Genomic DNA, 17,010 nt, shown 5'->3' with positions numbered 1-17,010 from the left:
ACAGACCTGTAGATCTATCTACAGACCTGTAGATCTATCTACAGACCTGTAGATCTATCTACAGACCTGTAGATCTATCTACAGACCTGTAGATCCATCTGCAGACCTGTAGATCCATCTGCAGACCTGTAGATCTATCCACAGACCTGTAGATCTATCTTCAGACCTGTAGATCTATCTACAGACCTGTAGATCTATCCACAGACCTGTAGATCATTGTAACTGCACCCAGATATTTACAAAATTTCTAGAGTGGTCTCAATGCCTGCTAATGAATTAAGCAAAAATTTATTTATGAATGTCAAAGATTAAAGCGAATCCTATGTACAATTAGTTTATTTATCCTTAAATACATAAATACATTTGCTCAACAAAGAATTACAACTTTTTATATAAACAGCAATGAAAGTCTTCATGAAACACAATGTTTGGATGATTACCTGTCTCTCGAACTAAATCTGTTGGTATAAGTTCCACTACAAATCTTATCGTAAATGCAACATTATACAGATGGAAGAATTCTTCTTTAAACCAACAGAGACCTTAACTTCAGGTCTTCTCTATGTTTAATTCGAAAACACGGCACGAAAATGATAAATGAGAAACTTAACAAATATGTATGATTTCAATAACTTAAAGGATCATCGATTCTGGATCTTCTAAGAACTGGCGCAACCATTTCAGCCACTGAGCACCAACAGCTCCATCAACGACTCTGTGATCGCTGCTCAACGTCACCGAAATAAATTGGGATTCCTTGAATCTAAAATCAAATTATAAATATTTGAATTTGAATTGAAATAATTATCCTACCCTTTTTCCGACTCGTCGGGTACTAAACGCTTGGCAGTGGTACCAACTGCTAAAATGCAGCTTTGTGGTGGATTTATTATGGCACTGAATTGGTCAACTCCAAACATTCCCAAATTTGAAATACTTATAGTGCCTCCTTGGTACTCTTGTGGCTGAAGTTTACCGTCGCGAGCTTTTGCTGCTAACGATTTAACTATTTTACTGATATCTATGACACCTTTCCCGTCTGCTCCAAAGACGATGGGGGTTATCAAGCCGCGGTCTGTTGACACTGCCACACTCACATCCACTGAAGAGTATCTGTAAATCGTTTCATCAATTTCAATTTTTCACAAGTTAAACTTGAAACTCACTGTCTTATAACAGTATCCATCCAGGCAGAATTCGCCTCCGGCACCTTCTTACAAGCCAACGCCACCGCTTTAATAATAAAATCATTCACACTCAACTTCACACCCTCCTTCTCAAACTTCTTATTAAATCGACTTCTCAGTTTCAACAACTTATCAACATTACATTCAATAGTCAGATAATAATGAGGAACGTTCTGCTTAGACTGCAGCAGTCTTTTAGCAATCGTGCCGCGCATTCCTGACACCGGAATATCGACATAGGGGGCCCCGCTCGGCACGTTAGCCGGTCCTGGAGGCGGCGCCTTCGCACCCGCCGCTGCCGGAGCCCCGGCAGCCATACTATCAAGATCGGACGACGTTACGGACCCGAAAAGACCCGTCCCCTTGCCCTGTAAACGAATGTTACGTTGCTCGGCTAGTCGCTTCGCCATTGGACTGACATAAACACGATCACTTGCCGCTGCTGGCGGTGGCACCGTCGGTGGCGCGGGAGCCGCTGGCACGGGGGGCGGCGTCGGGGCGGCCGCAGGGGCTTCCGGCGCGGGAGCAGCAGCGGGTTTAGGCGGCGCAGCGGCGGCGCCATCATCCTATTATCATTTGTAAACAAACTTGTCAAATATTTAAAAATCAACTCACCTTGAAGTCTTTGAAAGCGGCCACGTCGGCCTCATTTTCCACAATAATACACACTAATTTGCCAATGGGCACGTCTTTAGAGCCCGCGGGGATGAGAATTTTTGCGAGGTAGCCCTCCTCGGGGGTTTCAAAGCCCATGGTGGCTTTATCAGTCTCGATTTCGGCTAATAAGTCTCCTTCGTTTAGCCGGTCGCCTTCTTTTTTGTCCCAACTGACGATTGTCCCCAACTCCATGGTTGGAGAAAGGGCAGGTAGGAGGACTTTGGTGTGTGGAGGGTAATCGGTTGCATAACGCCGGAAGAAATTTACCGAAGGGCCTTGCCATTGCAGTGCCCTATTTTCTCTCAGGAGAAGCGATCTATAATTTGCACAACGTTACACATGAAAGTACAAAATGAAAAAGTGAGGTTATGATTATGTAAACTGGTTTAACGAAAATAGAATAATCTGATTATGTAAAAAATTAAGCCCAATCAAGGTAACTCCTTACCTGTGATTATTTCGCCTTTTTGTGCATTCTACACTCAAAGTTCTGACAATATTTGACCGGACAACTTTTCTGAGAGTGCTTTTCGCCAAATCACTTCGTACAACAATTGTGCGCAACATCTTCTGTGATAATAAATTAAAAACTGGATAATATCAATAGATTTTGTATGTTCTCCTGAGAGTAGAGGGCGACTTACTTTGGGTTCGTCTCGTCTAGGTCATTTAAAAGACTTTCACGTCGAAAATCAGTGACTGTGACGTGCTGATCACGTTTTTTGACGGCGTCGCCGTGAAACAAAACCAACAACGTCAAATTTTATCAAACGTCAAATCAAACAAAAATCCACATTATTACACATGTAATGATATAACTTATCGTCATTGAGCACGTGAACATCACGTGCAACACCAATTTTTCCGGTTTTTAAATTATTTTAAATACAAATTCTCTTTGAGTTAGACAACCAATAATACACCTGTTGACACTACGGATTTTAGATATCCAAAAGTCAAACTTGTCAGTTTAGGTTAGGTTCATTGACATGTCAATTCGCCCCTTAAAAACAGCCCACAATGACCACTACAAAATCAAATATGCGTGAATTAGAAGCCACAGCTAAAGCCTCGGCCACGGCGCACGTAATCAACATGTTTCAAAGACCAGGCCAATTGGAAAAAGTTGATCACTTGAAACGCCGTCTCACACGTAAGAAAAACTCCGTAGAGGCCCTCCTAAAGTCCGCAATGCAGCAACAACTCGACGGAGTCCGCGTGGGCCTTAACCAACTCCATTGTTGCCTCGAAGACGTCCGCGAGATTGACACGAGCATCAAAAAAATGTTCTCTTTATTTAACGAAGTCCCCGAGTTGTGCACCAAACTGAATCAAGTACGGGACGAAAATATGCGACATTCGCAATATGTGACTGCGCGCGAGAATTTGAAACACATTTTTACGGTGCCAGAAAGTGTGGAAAAGACCAAACAGTGGATAAATGAAGGGAAGCTCCTCCATACACACCAGTGTTTGAGGGATTTGGAAATGTCTCGTGATGATTTGCTTTACGAATTGCATAAATTACCGAATCAGTCGCCGCATGATAAATCGATGCTTAAGGCGTATTTTGCCGACGTTGAAACTTTATCGAATTTATTAGAAAAACAATTGAGGTTAATTTTGTCGCGTACACTGAATACAGTGAGAAAAGAACCAACTGTGATTGTCACAGCTCTCCGGATAATCGAACGAGAGGAAAAAACCGATCAAGAAGCATTAAAACAGGCGAAACAAACCGGTTTCCTGCCCCCTGGACGGCCCAAAAAGTGGAAAGAAATGGCATTCGAAGTGTTAGAAAAGTCGGTGGCTACCAGAATTGAAGGGACACAAGTGGACGAACGCGAAGACAACAAACATTGGCTCATACGCTACTTAGAATTAACGCGACAACTAATTTTGGAAGATTTACGAGTCGTTAAAACTTTATGTGTCCCCTGCTTCCCTCCGAGATATGGAATTATCGATAAATACATCCAAATGTACCACCACTGCTTGTCCCGACACTTACAAGAAGTTATTCAAAACGGAATACAAGGGAATGAATACGTTACAATACTGTCATGGGTTAGCAAGACTTACCAAGGCGCTGAATTGCTAGGTCACCCTGATTTAATCGAATATACCAAACACTTAGACCCTTTGCTCCCCCAAGCCGTTATGGAGACTCTCGAAGCCGATTATTTGCGAAACATTGAAATAAATTACGGAGAATGGATGCGAAACACTTTAAATTCAGAAGAGCAAGAATGGAGATCCAATATTGAACCAAACTCCGATAATTATACCCGAACTGCAGCTCCCATTATAATATTCCAAATGATCGACCAGAATCTACAAGTATGTAAAACAATAAGCGACGAAATGACGTGCAAAGTCCTAATTTTGAGCATAGGACAAGTCATAAATTACGGAGACATGTATCGGAAAGCAGTTGTCGAATTTAAAAATAAATATTTCGAAGACCGAAAACAGGTCCCGTATTTCACCCAATATATGATTATGATTGTCAATAATTGTCTTCAACTGGCCGATTTGGGGTCTCAGTTGGAAAAACAGTATTGGACTCCCTCATCTCCCCCAGCACTCGGTGAGAATTTTAACCGATTGAGGACAACTTTCATTCAATTACGAAACGACTCCGGTGACTTTTTACTCGAAGAATTGTTCTTAGATTTGGACAAACACTTTGATGAATTATTCACCCCCCGTTGGTTGGGTACTTCCCTCCCCGTGGACACAATATGTGCAACTCTCGATGACTATTTTCAAGACTATAATCGTCTCAGTGAACCCAATTACAAGTTCATTGTCCACCAAGCCCGCTCTTTGGTCTCTAAACGCTACTTAACCGCATTACTATCGAAAAAAGTCACTTTTAAAACCTACGAAGAGAGCGTCCAAGCTAGTGGAAAAATCGTGAAAGAGGCCAAACAATTAGGAAAATTACTAGACACATTGTGTAGTTTAGAAGGCGATGACCCTTTTGAGAGTGTCATTTTGTTAACGGAAGTATTAAAAAGCGACGATGATATGTTATCCTTTGAACTACATAGAATTGTTGAAAAGTATCCCGATATCACCGAAGACCATTTATTACGACTGTTGAGTCTGAGAGGTGATCTTGCGAGGTCAGATATTCGCGATAAAGTCGCGCATTTGCCCAAAGTTAAGGCCACGCACCAAAGCAGCGTTTTTAGGTCGCTGGTGTTTCCGAAACTTGTTAATCTCAATGTATTCAATAACTAAACTTTGTTACTATAAACTGTTGTCTCATTTCTCTCCAAAAACTCACCAAAAAATTAAACTAAATTACTATTTCTTCCATCAATTATTTGGCTTAAAAAAACTTTCATCATAAAAATTGACCCAAAGTTTTAAAGATCTAATCGCTAATCACGTGCCATAATTAAAACTTACTAATACTGTTATGAAATAATTTTATGTAATAATAATTCCCTATCACACAATTTCCTCTATTGTATTCACTCTTTTTTCTACAACTAATCACAAAACAATCCAGTCAATAAACCCACTAAACTTCAAAAAAAAATACATACCCACTGTTGGTAAACATGATAATGCAAAGGTTAAATGCAAGCTCATCAATATAAAACGCACAGTTTGAATCAATCTTCATCTTCACGATGAAGATTGTGGTCATCTTCCTGTGCCTTTGGGGCACCATTTTTTCCTTTCAAGAATACGGAGTCGGTCAGCGCAAATTCAAAGTTTGTAAGTAGAGACAATTTTACCTTTTGTAGAAATAACATCGTTTCCTTCAGCCGACAAGCTTTTCCTCGAACGTCAACGCGACCTTTTAGACCTTTTTCGCAATGTCAACCAACCCGACTTCAACGAAAATCGGCAAAAAATCTCGAAAAGTTACTCAATCGAAGCAAACGTAGACGCTTATATCAATTCCACTGCTGTTAAACAATTCGTGTCTTTCTACAAGTTGGGGTTGCTCCCTCAAGGCGAAATCTTTTCAATTTTTTACTACGAACACCGGTTACAAGCAATAAGTCTCTTCAAATTGTTCTACTATGCCAGGGATTTTGACACGTTGTATAAAACTGCAGTTTGGGCGAGGAATAACCTGAACGAGGGGCTATTCTTGTATGCATTTTCCACCGCTTTGGTCCACCGTGATGATACTTTTACTTTCATCCTGCCACCGATTTACGAAATTTATCCGTTTTATTTCTTCAATAGTGAAGACCTCGAGAAGGCTCAACGGTACAAACAGGCGTACAATGGGGGCACTAAAACCTACACGATTTACTCAAATTATTCGGGTTATTACTTGAACTTGAACAAGGAACAATCGCTTTCATATTTCTTGGAAGACATCGGCTTGAATTCATTTTACTACTATTGCCACATCTATTATCCGTTCTGGATGGATGGGGAGGAGTTTAAGTTGAAAAATGACCGTCGGGGGGAACAATACTATTACTTATACCAACAACTCCTAGCCAGGTACTACCTAGAACGACTCTCGAACGATTTTGGCGAAATTGAATTTTTCAATTACGACGAGCCCTTCAAGTATGGTTACTACTCTTCATTGCGCTACCCCACAGGACTTGCTTTTCCCAATAGGCCAAATTATGCTCCTCTCAGTGAAACCTGGAGCAATTTTGGCCAATCTTGGACATACAAAAGTGCCTACGGCTACTCCTACACCAGAGTACAGGACTTCGAACGACGAATCAGTGACACTATTGACTCAGGTTTTGCTTTTACGGTAAGTCTTCTTGAAAGTTCTCCTCTTATAAAATTACGATTTCCAGAAAAGTGGCAAATTGGTCGATTTGTACAGCTCAGACCAGATTAATATTTTGGGAAACATGATTGAGTCAAATCCGGACTCTATCAACCCCCGTTATTACGGTCCTTGGGACATTTTCGGACGTCACCTTTTAGGGTACTCCTACCAACCCTTGGACAAGTACAAAGTAGCACCTTCGGTTCTTGAACACTTTGAAACCGCGTTAAGAGACCCAGCTTTCTATCAATTTTACAAAAAAGTTCTATTGCAATTTCTCAAATACAAGGTCTATTTGCCCCCTTATACGTACAACGAATTGAATTTTCCGGGTGTGAAAATCGAGAAAATCGACGCTGATAAACTTTTTACCTACTTTGATTATTTCGATTCAGATGTGGCTAACGCCGTTTACACTCCTCCGTATTTCCAATGGGAAAATTTCAAAGTAAAAGTGCGCCAACAGAGACTCAACCACAAGCCTTTCACCCTCAAGATCTACGTCAATTCCGACAAGGTTAACGATGCAGTCGTGAGACTGTTCCTAGGTCCCAAATACGACGAATACGGCCGTAAATTATCCATGACCGAAAAACGTCTCAATTTCGTCGAGTTGGACACCTTCAGATATAAACTCCAAGCGGGGCAAAATGTGATAGAGCGCACCTCACGAGACTTTTACTGGTACGTCCCTGACAAAACTACTTACAGAGACTTGTACAAAAAAATTCTGGGGGCCCTTGACAACACGGAAAGTCTCCAATTAGACTCAAGTGAAGCTTTCTATGGGTTTCCAAACAGACTTTTATTGCCCAAAGGCAAACGGGAAGGCCAAATTTTCCAATTTTATGTGATCATCAATCCTTATCAGGCCCCTGGACGCCAGGAGGCCCAACAGGACTATTACTTCCACCGGGTTGGCACCGGAATGAATTATATCGACAATTACGCTTTCGGGTTTCCCTTTGACCGGAATATTGTGAGCTACGATTTTAAAGTCCCGAATTCGAAATTCCAGGACGTTACAATTTATCACAAAAGTACCGAAGACTTGAATTCGTCTCAAGCCCAAAATGAACCGTAATTCATTGTTTTTATATAAATAATATTAAATAATCTATAAATACTTATTATACAACCATCACAATAAATTTATTATGTAAAATCCATGTTTGTAAATAAATGACATAACCTCACTTTCAATCAAAACAACATACCCGCCTTATATATCACCAAAAAACAATAACTGATGGAGTATTACGCTTGTTGAGAATTAGAAAAATATAAAACATCTCACTTTGCTTATAAATTTATCAATAAAATCACTCACCACTTGCACCTTGCACATAATCTCAAACATTATATAACCACAAATTTTAAATGCTTTAAATTTGATACTCCTTGATTATTTTATCCCCGACCAATAACCGCTGTATATCATTAACCCCTCCATAAATTTCCGTAATTCTCGCATCCCTGTAATGCCTTTCTGCCGGCATATCGGTAATATAACCCATGCCACCTAAAATTTGTATAGCCCCATGAGTGATGAAAGTGGCAGCTTCACTTGCCGCTAGTTTTGCCATTGATGATTCTTTTGTCGACCTTTGGGGCTCATCACACAGGACTGCGGCCCTCCAAACTAGTAAACGCGCTGATTCTAATTTTACAGCCATATCCGCTAACCGCAACTGGAATTATAACTTAGTAAAATGATTTAGGAAAATGATTTAAGTTACTTTAACAGCCTGGAATTGGTTGATTGTTTGTCCGAACGACTTTCGCTGACTTGCGTAATTTACAGCAACTTCCAAAGCGGCTTGAGCTATTCCCAGGGCTTGAGCCGCAATTCCCACCCTTGCAAAATCTAACTGAGTCATTGCTATCACAAACCCATCTCCGACATTACCTTCAACCCCCAATTTATTTTTTATACTATTTAAGCTATTTACATACCAATGACGTTACTTTTAGGCACCACAACATTCTCCATAATGAGATTACAAGTCGGCGAAGCCCTGATCCCTAACTTATCCTCGTTTTTACCCAAAGTGAGCCCTTCTGAGGGCAAAGGCACAATAAAAGCTGTTATACCTTTGTGTTTCAACTGTTTATCAACTGTGGCAAAAACAATAGCTGCTTTGCCCACAGGGCCACTGGTGACCCATGATTTAGTCCCATTGAGGACGTAACAGTCACCATCGGCTACTGCAGTGGTTGACATTGCCCCAACGTCGCTACCCGCATCTAAATCCCCTCATTACATATCTAAAATTTAAATACCAAATACCAACCAGGTTCACTCAGTGCGAAACATCCCAATTCTGAATCCCTTATAAAGGGGCACAAGAATTTCTCCTTTTGCTGCTCTGTCCCCAATCGGTTAAGCAGATTGGAGTAAAGACAATTGTGAATCGAAACAATTGCGCCGGTGCCCCCACACCCTCGTGCGATTTCCTCAACAGCCACCGCCAAAGCTAAATTATCTTGACCCGAACCTCCGTATTCCTTTGACACACTTATGGCCAACAATCCTAACTGCCCCAATTGTTTAATCTAAAAATCACAGCAGTTAATTGATTTTTTCTCGAATTTTTACTACTTGTTTCTCGGGGAATTTATGTTCTCGGTCTAACTGGGCAGCGATTGGTTTTAATTCACGTTCGGCAAATTCTCTACATGTTTTCTGTATCATGAGATGGTCCTCAGAGAGCTTGTGTAGACTGAAATTCCGACTGTTGGGTTTTGGAACCGCTGAAAATGTTTGGGGGTCATTAATTAACCTACGATTTATTTTAAATAACTACCTTTGATTAAATAATAGGATAATTTTCGGAGAGACATGATAATTGAGCAGGTTACAGGCAGGTAGTAACAAAAGTGCTAATATCACTATTTGTAAATATTACTTCATTGGTTGTTGCGATTAGATTTTGATTATCACTGAAAGAATCAAAAGAATAGATTATTATTAATAACGTAGTACTTCACTATAATCTCGTAATTTGATTTTCATTAAAACAATAACCTGGCAGTTTCTGTGTGAAAAATAACATTCAAATGCAAGGTCATTGTTTATCAATGTAAATAAGAATTCTATTACGGTAATGTAATAAATAATACAAATTGAAATTTACGTAATGGCGCACTAGCTAAAGTAAAGAAAAACGATTTACTTAAAGTAACTTTATTTTATAAATTTATACAAACACAAAAATCACTCAGTCGCAAAACACCTAAAAAAATATCGCTAAATTCTGTCGTAAGTTTCTGGTGTTGTAATAGAACTGGCACTGCAGCCACTGAAAAGAAAAATTACGCCATCCTAGAAAAGAAAGGTAAACATTTGTGACAAAACAATAAAGTGAAGTGAATTTACTTTCACTAATCCTGGCAAACTTCTCCAAAAATCTATATTTGGAATCGTTTCCAGCCCTCTTGCACCTCTCATGAAATACAAAATGAGCATTCCTCCAATGAAGTAGATCCCAAACGAAATAAAGCATATTAAAAGGAGGACTGAACCCGTACTCAGACCCGTCTTTTCAGTTATAACACAAGCATGAGGCGAACCTAACGCTAACTGGGGCTACAATTAAATTAGTAAAATTACACTTTTTTTGAAGCAACTTACATTTGTACTGTTTGCATTCAGAATTTTAATAAACGTGTCTTCAGGAGTACAAACGAGGTGAATTGAAGCCTTGACACTACAATTATCAATCAATAAGTAAAAAATGTGAATAAGAAAACAAAATGCTCGTACTTTTGCCCCTCTTTGTAAACAATTTCGTAAAACTTTTCTTTCTCGTCGAGGAGATGAAATCGTATTTCTTTCTTAAATCCTAAAGGCTTGGCGACAGAAGCGTTCGCCCAAATCAACTAGGAAAAAATCAAGCAAATAATGACCCAACTGTTAATAAAACAAATAAATTACCGAACCGGTGACAGATTTCACAGTGCCGTTAAATGTTATATTTTGGGTCCCATCTCTGCATCCCCAAAAATAGAAACTATTGCCTGAGCTGTCGCTATCAACGAGACTATTTTCCCAAATTTGGTTCAAGTCTATTCTACTATTTTCATTGATTCGACAAAGGCACTGGCCTTCTTCCGAAATACATACACTACCGTCCGAATATTTGAAGCAACAAACAAAGATCGCCACAATTATTGCGTTAAAAATTTTAGCCATGACTCATATTTATATGAAGAAAAATAAATAAATTTTAAGGTTAGGGCTTGAGAGGAGCAACAAGTTGACAGATGACCGTTAGGCGGCGCTTCTGATTAAAAATATGGGGAAAATAATAATTTTAAATCCAAATAAAACTCAAATTCGTTTTCATAAAAATAACACGAAATAATGGATTAATTCGTATTTAACAGTATTTAATTCGCGCTAATTCCCCGACTATTGCTTTATTATTCTGAGGTTAGAACCTACTAAACATGACACTTCCTGTTTATCTTCAAATAAAATATACTCCAGTTTTAGTGTTACATATAGATAACATAGGATAAGATAACACTAAACATGTCCGATTCCATTGTCGTTGTTGGTTCTTGCATGATAGATTTCGTTAGGTAAATACATAACCAAAAAAATGCAAAAACATCTCTATTTGTAGTTACGCGCCGCGTTTACCTAAAAAAGGCGAAACCATTCATGGCACCAAATTCGTTACAAATTTTGGAGGCAAAGGGGCCAACCAGTGCGTCGCTGCAGCCAAGCTAGGGGGTAAAACCACTCTAATTGCCAGAGTAAGTACGTAAACTAACATTTTGCCCCCATTTTATAAAAAAATTTCAGGTGGGAGATGATGTATGGGGTGAAAGATATATCGCCAATTTAAAAGATCAAAATGTTGAGACTAAATACGTGAAAAAAACGCCGAATTTTTCCAGCGGAATCGCACAAATTACCGTTTCTGAAATTGGTGATAATCAAATTGTTATTGTAGCAGGTGCTAATAAAGAATTGAGCGTTGAAGATGTCGAATTGGCCAAAAATGACATAATTTCGGCTGGTGTTGTGGTCATGCAACTTGAAACTTCACCTAAAGTTGCCATAAAGGCCATGCAGTTGGCAAAAGGGGTAGTTCCATTTTTTGTTTGTCACAAAATAGCTACATTTTTTTTTACAGATATCAATTTTAAATGGAGCGCCTGCTTTGAGACAGTACGACCCTAAATTACTCCAATTACCAACTATTTTTTGTGTCAATGAAACGGAAGCTTCAGAATTTACTGGACTACCAGTTACTACAAAACAGTAATTGCTTTTCCTTCAATAGGCAAAAAATTAAGTTATTGTAATTTAAGAGAGGCAGAAGCGGCCGCGCACGCCTTAATATCCAAAGGTTGCAACAGCGTGGTTTTAACCTTAGGCGCCGAGGGGGCTTTATATCTTGCAAAAAATTCAAATTGTATTTTCCTTACATGTCCTGCCGTCCAAAGTGTTGACTCCACTGGTGCCGGCGATGCGTTTATAGGTGCCTTGGCTTATCTTCTAGCGAATAATCCCAATTTACCAATGGAAAATATCCTCAGAAGTGCATGTTTTATCGCCTCGGACAGTGTCACACGATCGGGGACACAAATTAGTTTCCCGGGCCAAGAAATTTTGAGTAGATGTACTTAATTTACAAGTTTAAAATTAATTGCAAATTTTCTAAATAAAGCCATACTCTTGCTTTTACAAAATTGTTCTACTTTCAATTTTAACTTGCTTTTAATTCGTAAATAAAGCAAAAAAGTTGATTACAACTTTTAACAATTTGGGGAATTAATTTGCCTGATATTGGTGTGCTGGCGGTCACTTTGACAGAAATGTCATCGATGTCAAAAAGTGATGAACGTTTATTTTGGATCTTCGTTTTATTTTATTATTGAGTAATCAAGATTAAACGCAAAATGCCGGCTTTACCCCAGATACGAAATTTTAATTTAAAAGTACGTACAAAGTTCGTTTTTATCATTATTTTATTTCGTAATATTTTAGGTGATATTTTTATCACATTTTGTTTTTATCGCCCTTAGTTCAATGGGTTTTTGGAGCACTTCAGCCTATTTATTTTATAATTTCTTTTTTATTATTTTCCTGGTATGGAGCCTTGTTCAACCACAAAATGAGGAACCCTTGCAATTGGTAAAAAGCGTGAATCATCATTGAATCTTAATTAAATTAAATTGTTCTAGGCCATTGTCGTAAACGGAGTTTCTATATTTTTAGACATTTTACTATTAGTAATGTCTTATCCAAGCGATTGTAAGTTTTATTTTTGTCTTACGTTAATTTAATTAAACTGATTTTTTAGCACAATCAGCAAGAGAAAAATTTTCTGCTGCAATGTGCATCCTACATTTAATTGTTCGTCCTTTCAGTAGCATTGTTTTGATTAAAAATCTTGAAGAAAGAACGGGATCCAATGGTTTGGAAAACTGATAACAAAAACAAAAGAATGTTACAATTTTTTGCAGGGGCGTTATCAGGTTTATTTGGGGAAACTCCACAACAATCTAGTTATGAAGACATAGATAGAAACGTCCCACACACATCACAAGCAGCAAGCTATGATTTTTCAAGTGCCCAACAAATCTAATTCGCCCCAAATAATAGTTTTTTACACCTTATAAAATATAAGTCACCAATATTTACTTATTAATGTTATTTTTGTTTTCATTTAATCTTTGTATAATATCGTAAATAACTATAACGTTTGTAATTTGTACAATAATAAACTTGTTATTTCAAAATCGATTGTTTTGACGTATGTGTCACGTCGATAAAACAGAAATCTATCGTGTTTATATCTCAGCTGGTCAATGTTATTTGGAGTTATATCAGCTGCTTCATTAATGTGTGATTAGCAAATAAAAAATAGTTCAATATTGTGTGGAATCGTGTTAAAAATGAAAAGTCCTCCATCGTTATACGCAATTTGTGTGAAAGCAGCTGTCAAAGATTGTGTTACTGTTTGTAAATTTTGTAAAAAAGAGTTCAGATCATTGCCTGACAATGTCCTCTTTGATTTTTATTATACAGTAAGTATAGCGTTTTATCGCAACTCCATTAAATAATTGGATCACTCTAGATGTTCACTGAAAAACGGGCGTGCCTTCTTGCTGTTGAATTCAGTGAACTGGAAGTTTTTATTCGAATGTTGAACGTTAAACATAAACGCGTCAAGTTGTTGAAGAGTTTTCAAGGTTTAATTAATCACGGATCGAACGTTCCTGACGAATTAATCCAGGATTTTTCAAGTTACTTGCAAAAGGACCCCTTGCGAGCTATAAGTGTAGGCATACAAATTGGTAGCTTCTTCAATGAAGGGGGCTGGTATGACTATAGCATTAAGATTTTGACAATAACAGAAGACTTGTGTAAAGAACAAACAGAAAGCGTGGAGATTTTGAAAAAATGCCTTGAGTGCTATCACAAGTAATTCCCCCAATTTGCTTTTTCTAAACTTCATTTGAAATCATTTTAGGCGAATTTACGCTGAGACAGTTTACTGCGAATTCAAAGCGGCCGAAAATACGTTCAATTCCGCGCAGAAGGTGATCAAACAATTAGAAAAATTGGACGCTTTACCTAACTTAGCTGGCCTTTATGCAAATTTCTCAACTTTATACTTTCATCGTAGTGAATATGATGAGGTAACACAGTCTTTATGACGCGTTATCAAATTTCACTAATTTTCTCACGTTTACAGTCATTTGCTTGGTCTAAAAAAGCACTAGTCTTACTTAATGACAAACTTCCATCAAGGTAACATTTTGTTTACCTGCTACTCACGTATTAATAATTTTATTGTAGAATCATCATTGAAGTGTTAAGACAAGCATCAAGAGCTTGCGTAGTCAAACGACGTTTTAATCAAGCAGGACTTCTCATAAGACAAGCTGTTAATTTAGCATCGGAAATTTATGAACGTGACGGTCATCCCCATTTTTCTGACACGCTGCTTGATTATGGATTTTATTTACTCAATTTTGATTCAATTCCAGAAAGTGTTAAAGTCTATGAACGATCGCTTCAAATCAGAATGAACGTTTTTGAAAAAAATAATATTCATCTTGCTTTGGCACACGAAGATATGGCTTATGCTCTCTATGTCAATGAGTACAGCTCTGGGAGGTTCTATGCTGCAAGGTAATTTATTTATTCACCGTTATTATTCGCTGCAAATATTTAATCTCACCTGTTGAAAAATTATTTATAAAAAAATATTAAATTTTGATTGAAAGATGGCTGACATCACGGTGCCAACCCCAGGAAAATAATTTTACGCCACCTTAGACTTGGATAAATTTTTTGTAATTTTATTTTTTGCTAAGTTTTAAAATACAATATAAGATTAACATAATTTTGTTGAAAATTCTACTCAATAATTGTGGTAAAATTATTTAAACGTTAATACAGGGCCGCAAACCTTGAACTGCATTTTCCAGTGGCGTAGACTAATTTTTTTTTTGTTTTTGATTGAAAGGGAAAATGCGGACCGTTCGATTCGTCTCATGGAACGGATTCTCCCCGATAACCACTTAATGCTGGCTTCAGCGAAACGAGTAAAGGCTCTCATCCTTGAAGAAATAGCTTTGGATATGCGTGAGGGAAATAATTCGCATTTACAAGAAAAATACTTGATTGAAGCTGAAGAGTTGCATCGGACGGCTTTGGAGTTGTCTGGCAAAGCCTTTGGGGAGAAAAACGTCCAAACAGCAAAGCATTACGGCAATTTGGGACGTTTGTATCAAAGTATGCGTCAGTACGAACAAGCGGAGAAAATGCATTTGAAAGCAATTGCCATAAAAGAAGAGTTACTCGGAAGCGCCGATTATGAGGTGGGGCTCAGTATCGGGCATCTAGCCTCGTTGTATAACTATCACATGAAACGCCATCACGACGCCGAGAAACTATACATGCGCTCAATGGAAATAAATCTGAATTTGTTTGGGGAGACGTATTCAGGTTTGGAGTACGATTACCGAGGTTTAATCAACGTTTATTCGAAACTATGTGATCAGTCCAACGTTATTTTATATACTTTGAAAATGCGCGATTGGAGTGTGCTTCGGGCGCAAACCAAACCGCCAGCTCATGTTGAAGAAATTTTACCGCTTACAGAAATAATCGAAAAGTTCTCGCGTTTGTGCTGAAATCTAGTCACTTAGTGTAAACGAAAATTAAACAGTACTGCCAATTTTTATTGTTACTCTTTGTCCCATTTTTTATTGTTATGTTTTTATTTTTTAAACATCTTGTTCGCGTCTCGGCAGAATTCGCTGCTTTAAAAATCTGTGATATAACTAGGACATTCCCGACGTGAATCTCACACTAAACGTATCGTGGTTTTTCAGTTGCATTATTACATTTGACGTGCTTTTATTTCCAGTATTAAGTTTTTTGATCAGTGTTTTTTTTTAACCATGGGACATGTTACTTTTCTGTAAGAGCAAAAAATATAAGGCTAATTGTAGATGTAGGAGGCTTAGCTAATGGCAGTTGAAGATGTGTATGACTATTATTGGGTGATATCGCACGCAGCCTCCTTGATTGTAAAGCTATGTTAGTGTTTCATTATATGACTTAGAATTAACACTTCATTGATTCTCATATTAGTTAATCATACTTTTATTTTGTTATTAGATTGTGATTCATATTTTTTACAACTAATTTTAGGAGCTATATCCTCTTTTTGTTACGCAACAATTATATCGCCATTTTATCCTTTATTTGTTTTATTTAATCTATTTCGTCTCTGCTATTTCGAACTACTGAAAATTCGATCTAATGAGAACTGTCAAAGCCACAGTTGACAAAACCTTGATTGACAAACATCTGATTCCCCTAGACACAAAAAGAGTGAATTTAACATGAAATTACTTATAAGTCGACTAAAATAAGGAAGTAAGTTATAAAATTAAGTTTGTATTTTATTTACGTATATTGTTACTGTGATAGGGTTATAATGGATAAAATTCCGGGCCAAACAGGTTATCTGGTACTAAATGAAGAAGGGGCTGTTCTATCATCTTCAGGCGACTTGGAAAATGATGAAAAGTCCGCTGTGGTTATTATGGGACTGATCAATTTAACATCGCATATTGATAAAGCTGCCTTTGAAGAAGGTTTTAAAAAACTGTCAATCAATTATGATAAACACTGTTACATTATTTGCTTATCAAATCGTAAGGTCCACATCGTTAAAAAAACACTCGATTTCACTAATGGTATACCGTGAGCTGTAATATGGATATTATTTTATACTGTACCAGCATGAAATACATGCAAATGGTTATTTTATTTGGAGCCGTTTGTTTCTCGCTATATCATTTGTATATTTTGTTAAATACATGGGAATAAATGTTTAAAAAAACAACCAAATC

The 17,010-nt window shown here is 37.8% G+C and overlaps 9 protein-coding genes across 13 annotated transcripts; 6 read left to right on the top strand and 3 right to left on the bottom strand.

Moving 5' to 3' along the window:
• Positions 1-318: 318 nt before the first annotated feature.
• On the bottom strand, positions 319-2,665 carry LOC123004265 (dihydrolipoyllysine-residue acetyltransferase component of pyruvate dehydrogenase complex, mitochondrial). Of its 3 annotated transcripts, none has more exons than XM_044397440.1 (6): positions 2,293-2,665; positions 1,803-2,160; positions 1,607-1,753; positions 1,167-1,555; positions 814-1,113; positions 319-763 (listed from the first exon to the last, which is right to left on the bottom strand). In XM_044397440.1, exons 1-6 carry the CDS (start codon positions 2,409-2,411, stop codon positions 634-636), a joined length of 1,443 nt encoding a protein of 480 aa, XP_044253375.1. In that variant the 5' UTR covers positions 2,412-2,665; the 3' UTR covers positions 319-633. The 3 variants fall into 3 exon arrangements, with proteins under 3 accessions (XP_044253375.1, XP_044253374.1, XP_044253373.1); XM_044397439.1 differs by having other exon boundaries at positions 1,167-1,753; positions 2,293-2,434; positions 2,489-2,576; XM_044397438.1 differs by having other exon boundaries at positions 1,167-1,753; positions 2,293-2,663.
• A 119-nt stretch (positions 2,666-2,784) lies between these two features.
• Positions 2,785-5,109, top strand: LOC123004259 (exocyst complex component 3). Its single transcript, XM_044397432.1, has one exon. It carries the CDS (start codon positions 2,865-2,867, stop codon positions 5,091-5,093), a length of 2,229 nt encoding a protein of 742 aa, XP_044253367.1. The 5' UTR covers positions 2,785-2,864; the 3' UTR covers positions 5,094-5,109.
• Positions 5,110-5,422: 313 nt separating this feature from the next.
• LOC123004260 (hexamerin-like) lies at positions 5,423-7,811 on the top strand. Its single transcript, XM_044397433.1, has 3 exons — positions 5,423-5,579; positions 5,630-6,594; positions 6,641-7,811. The coding sequence occupies exons 1-3, from the start codon at positions 5,492-5,494 to the stop codon at positions 7,697-7,699; spliced, it is 2,112 nt and encodes a 703-aa protein (XP_044253368.1). The 5' UTR covers positions 5,423-5,491; the 3' UTR covers positions 7,700-7,811.
• On the bottom strand, positions 7,749-14,884 carry LOC123004267 (short-chain specific acyl-CoA dehydrogenase, mitochondrial-like). 2 transcript variants are annotated; one of them, XM_044397444.1, is made up of 9 exons: positions 14,823-14,884; positions 14,406-14,766; positions 14,213-14,346; positions 9,423-9,558; positions 9,218-9,369; positions 8,910-9,171; positions 8,572-8,862; positions 8,355-8,524; positions 7,749-8,306 (listed from the first exon to the last, which is right to left on the bottom strand). In XM_044397444.1, exons 4-9 carry the CDS (start codon positions 9,457-9,459, stop codon positions 8,001-8,003), a joined length of 1,218 nt encoding a protein of 405 aa, XP_044253379.1. In that variant the 5' UTR covers positions 9,460-9,558; positions 14,213-14,346; positions 14,406-14,766; positions 14,823-14,884; the 3' UTR covers positions 7,749-8,000. The 2 variants fall into 2 exon arrangements, with proteins under 2 accessions (XP_044253379.1, XP_044253378.1); XM_044397443.1 differs by lacking the exons at positions 14,213-14,346; positions 14,406-14,766; positions 14,823-14,884 and adding an exon at positions 12,058-12,434.
• LOC123004269 lies at positions 9,787-12,064 on the bottom strand. The gene is made up of 5 exons (XM_044397447.1): positions 10,553-12,064; positions 10,382-10,497; positions 10,250-10,325; positions 9,995-10,204; positions 9,787-9,940 (listed from the first exon to the last, which is right to left on the bottom strand). Exons 1-5 carry the CDS (start codon positions 10,808-10,810, stop codon positions 9,866-9,868), a joined length of 735 nt encoding a protein of 244 aa, XP_044253382.1. The 5' UTR covers positions 10,811-12,064; the 3' UTR covers positions 9,787-9,865.
• LOC123004268 (ribokinase-like) lies at positions 10,874-12,316 on the top strand. 2 transcript variants are annotated; one of them, XM_044397446.1, is made up of 6 exons: positions 10,874-11,050; positions 11,114-11,202; positions 11,247-11,379; positions 11,429-11,713; positions 11,763-11,890; positions 11,941-12,316. In XM_044397446.1, exons 2-6 carry the CDS (start codon positions 11,153-11,155, stop codon positions 12,257-12,259), a joined length of 915 nt encoding a protein of 304 aa, XP_044253381.1. In that variant the 5' UTR covers positions 10,874-11,050; positions 11,114-11,152; the 3' UTR covers positions 12,260-12,316. The 2 variants fall into 2 exon arrangements, with proteins under 2 accessions (XP_044253381.1, XP_044253380.1); XM_044397445.1 differs by having other exon boundaries at positions 11,108-11,202.
• Positions 12,412-13,376, top strand: LOC123004270 (type-1 angiotensin II receptor-associated protein). Its single transcript, XM_044397448.1, has 5 exons — positions 12,412-12,570; positions 12,620-12,766; positions 12,817-12,886; positions 12,936-13,049; positions 13,099-13,376. Exons 1-5 carry the CDS (start codon positions 12,532-12,534, stop codon positions 13,218-13,220), a joined length of 492 nt encoding a protein of 163 aa, XP_044253383.1. The 5' UTR covers positions 12,412-12,531; the 3' UTR covers positions 13,221-13,376.
• On the top strand, positions 13,416-16,356 carry LOC123004264 (amyloid protein-binding protein 2). Its single transcript, XM_044397437.1, has 6 exons — positions 13,416-13,662; positions 13,713-14,059; positions 14,109-14,277; positions 14,334-14,389; positions 14,438-14,773; positions 15,111-16,356. Exons 1-6 carry the CDS (start codon positions 13,531-13,533, stop codon positions 15,778-15,780), a joined length of 1,710 nt encoding a protein of 569 aa, XP_044253372.1. The 5' UTR covers positions 13,416-13,530; the 3' UTR covers positions 15,781-16,356.
• Positions 16,357-16,388: 32 nt separating this feature from the next.
• Positions 16,389-17,003, top strand: LOC123004274 (ragulator complex protein LAMTOR4 homolog). Its single transcript, XM_044397452.1, has 2 exons — positions 16,389-16,531; positions 16,586-17,003. Exon 2 carries the CDS (start codon positions 16,593-16,595, stop codon positions 16,863-16,865), a length of 273 nt encoding a protein of 90 aa, XP_044253387.1. The 5' UTR covers positions 16,389-16,531; positions 16,586-16,592; the 3' UTR covers positions 16,866-17,003.
• The last annotated feature ends 7 nt before the right edge of the window (positions 17,004-17,010 follow it).

The sequence above is a fragment of the Tribolium madens genome, unplaced genomic scaffold (assembly GCF_015345945.1).
Source record: "Tribolium madens isolate multiple individuals breed KSU strain unplaced genomic scaffold, Tmad_KSU_1.1 Scaffold_1;HRSCAF=32;Tcas5.2_LG8, whole genome shotgun sequence".
NCBI classification, from domain to species: Eukaryota; Metazoa; Arthropoda; class Insecta; order Coleoptera; family Tenebrionidae; genus Tribolium; species Tribolium madens.
Note: the sequence above shows the minus strand (reverse complement) of the source record. Positions and strands in the feature narration are given on the sequence as shown.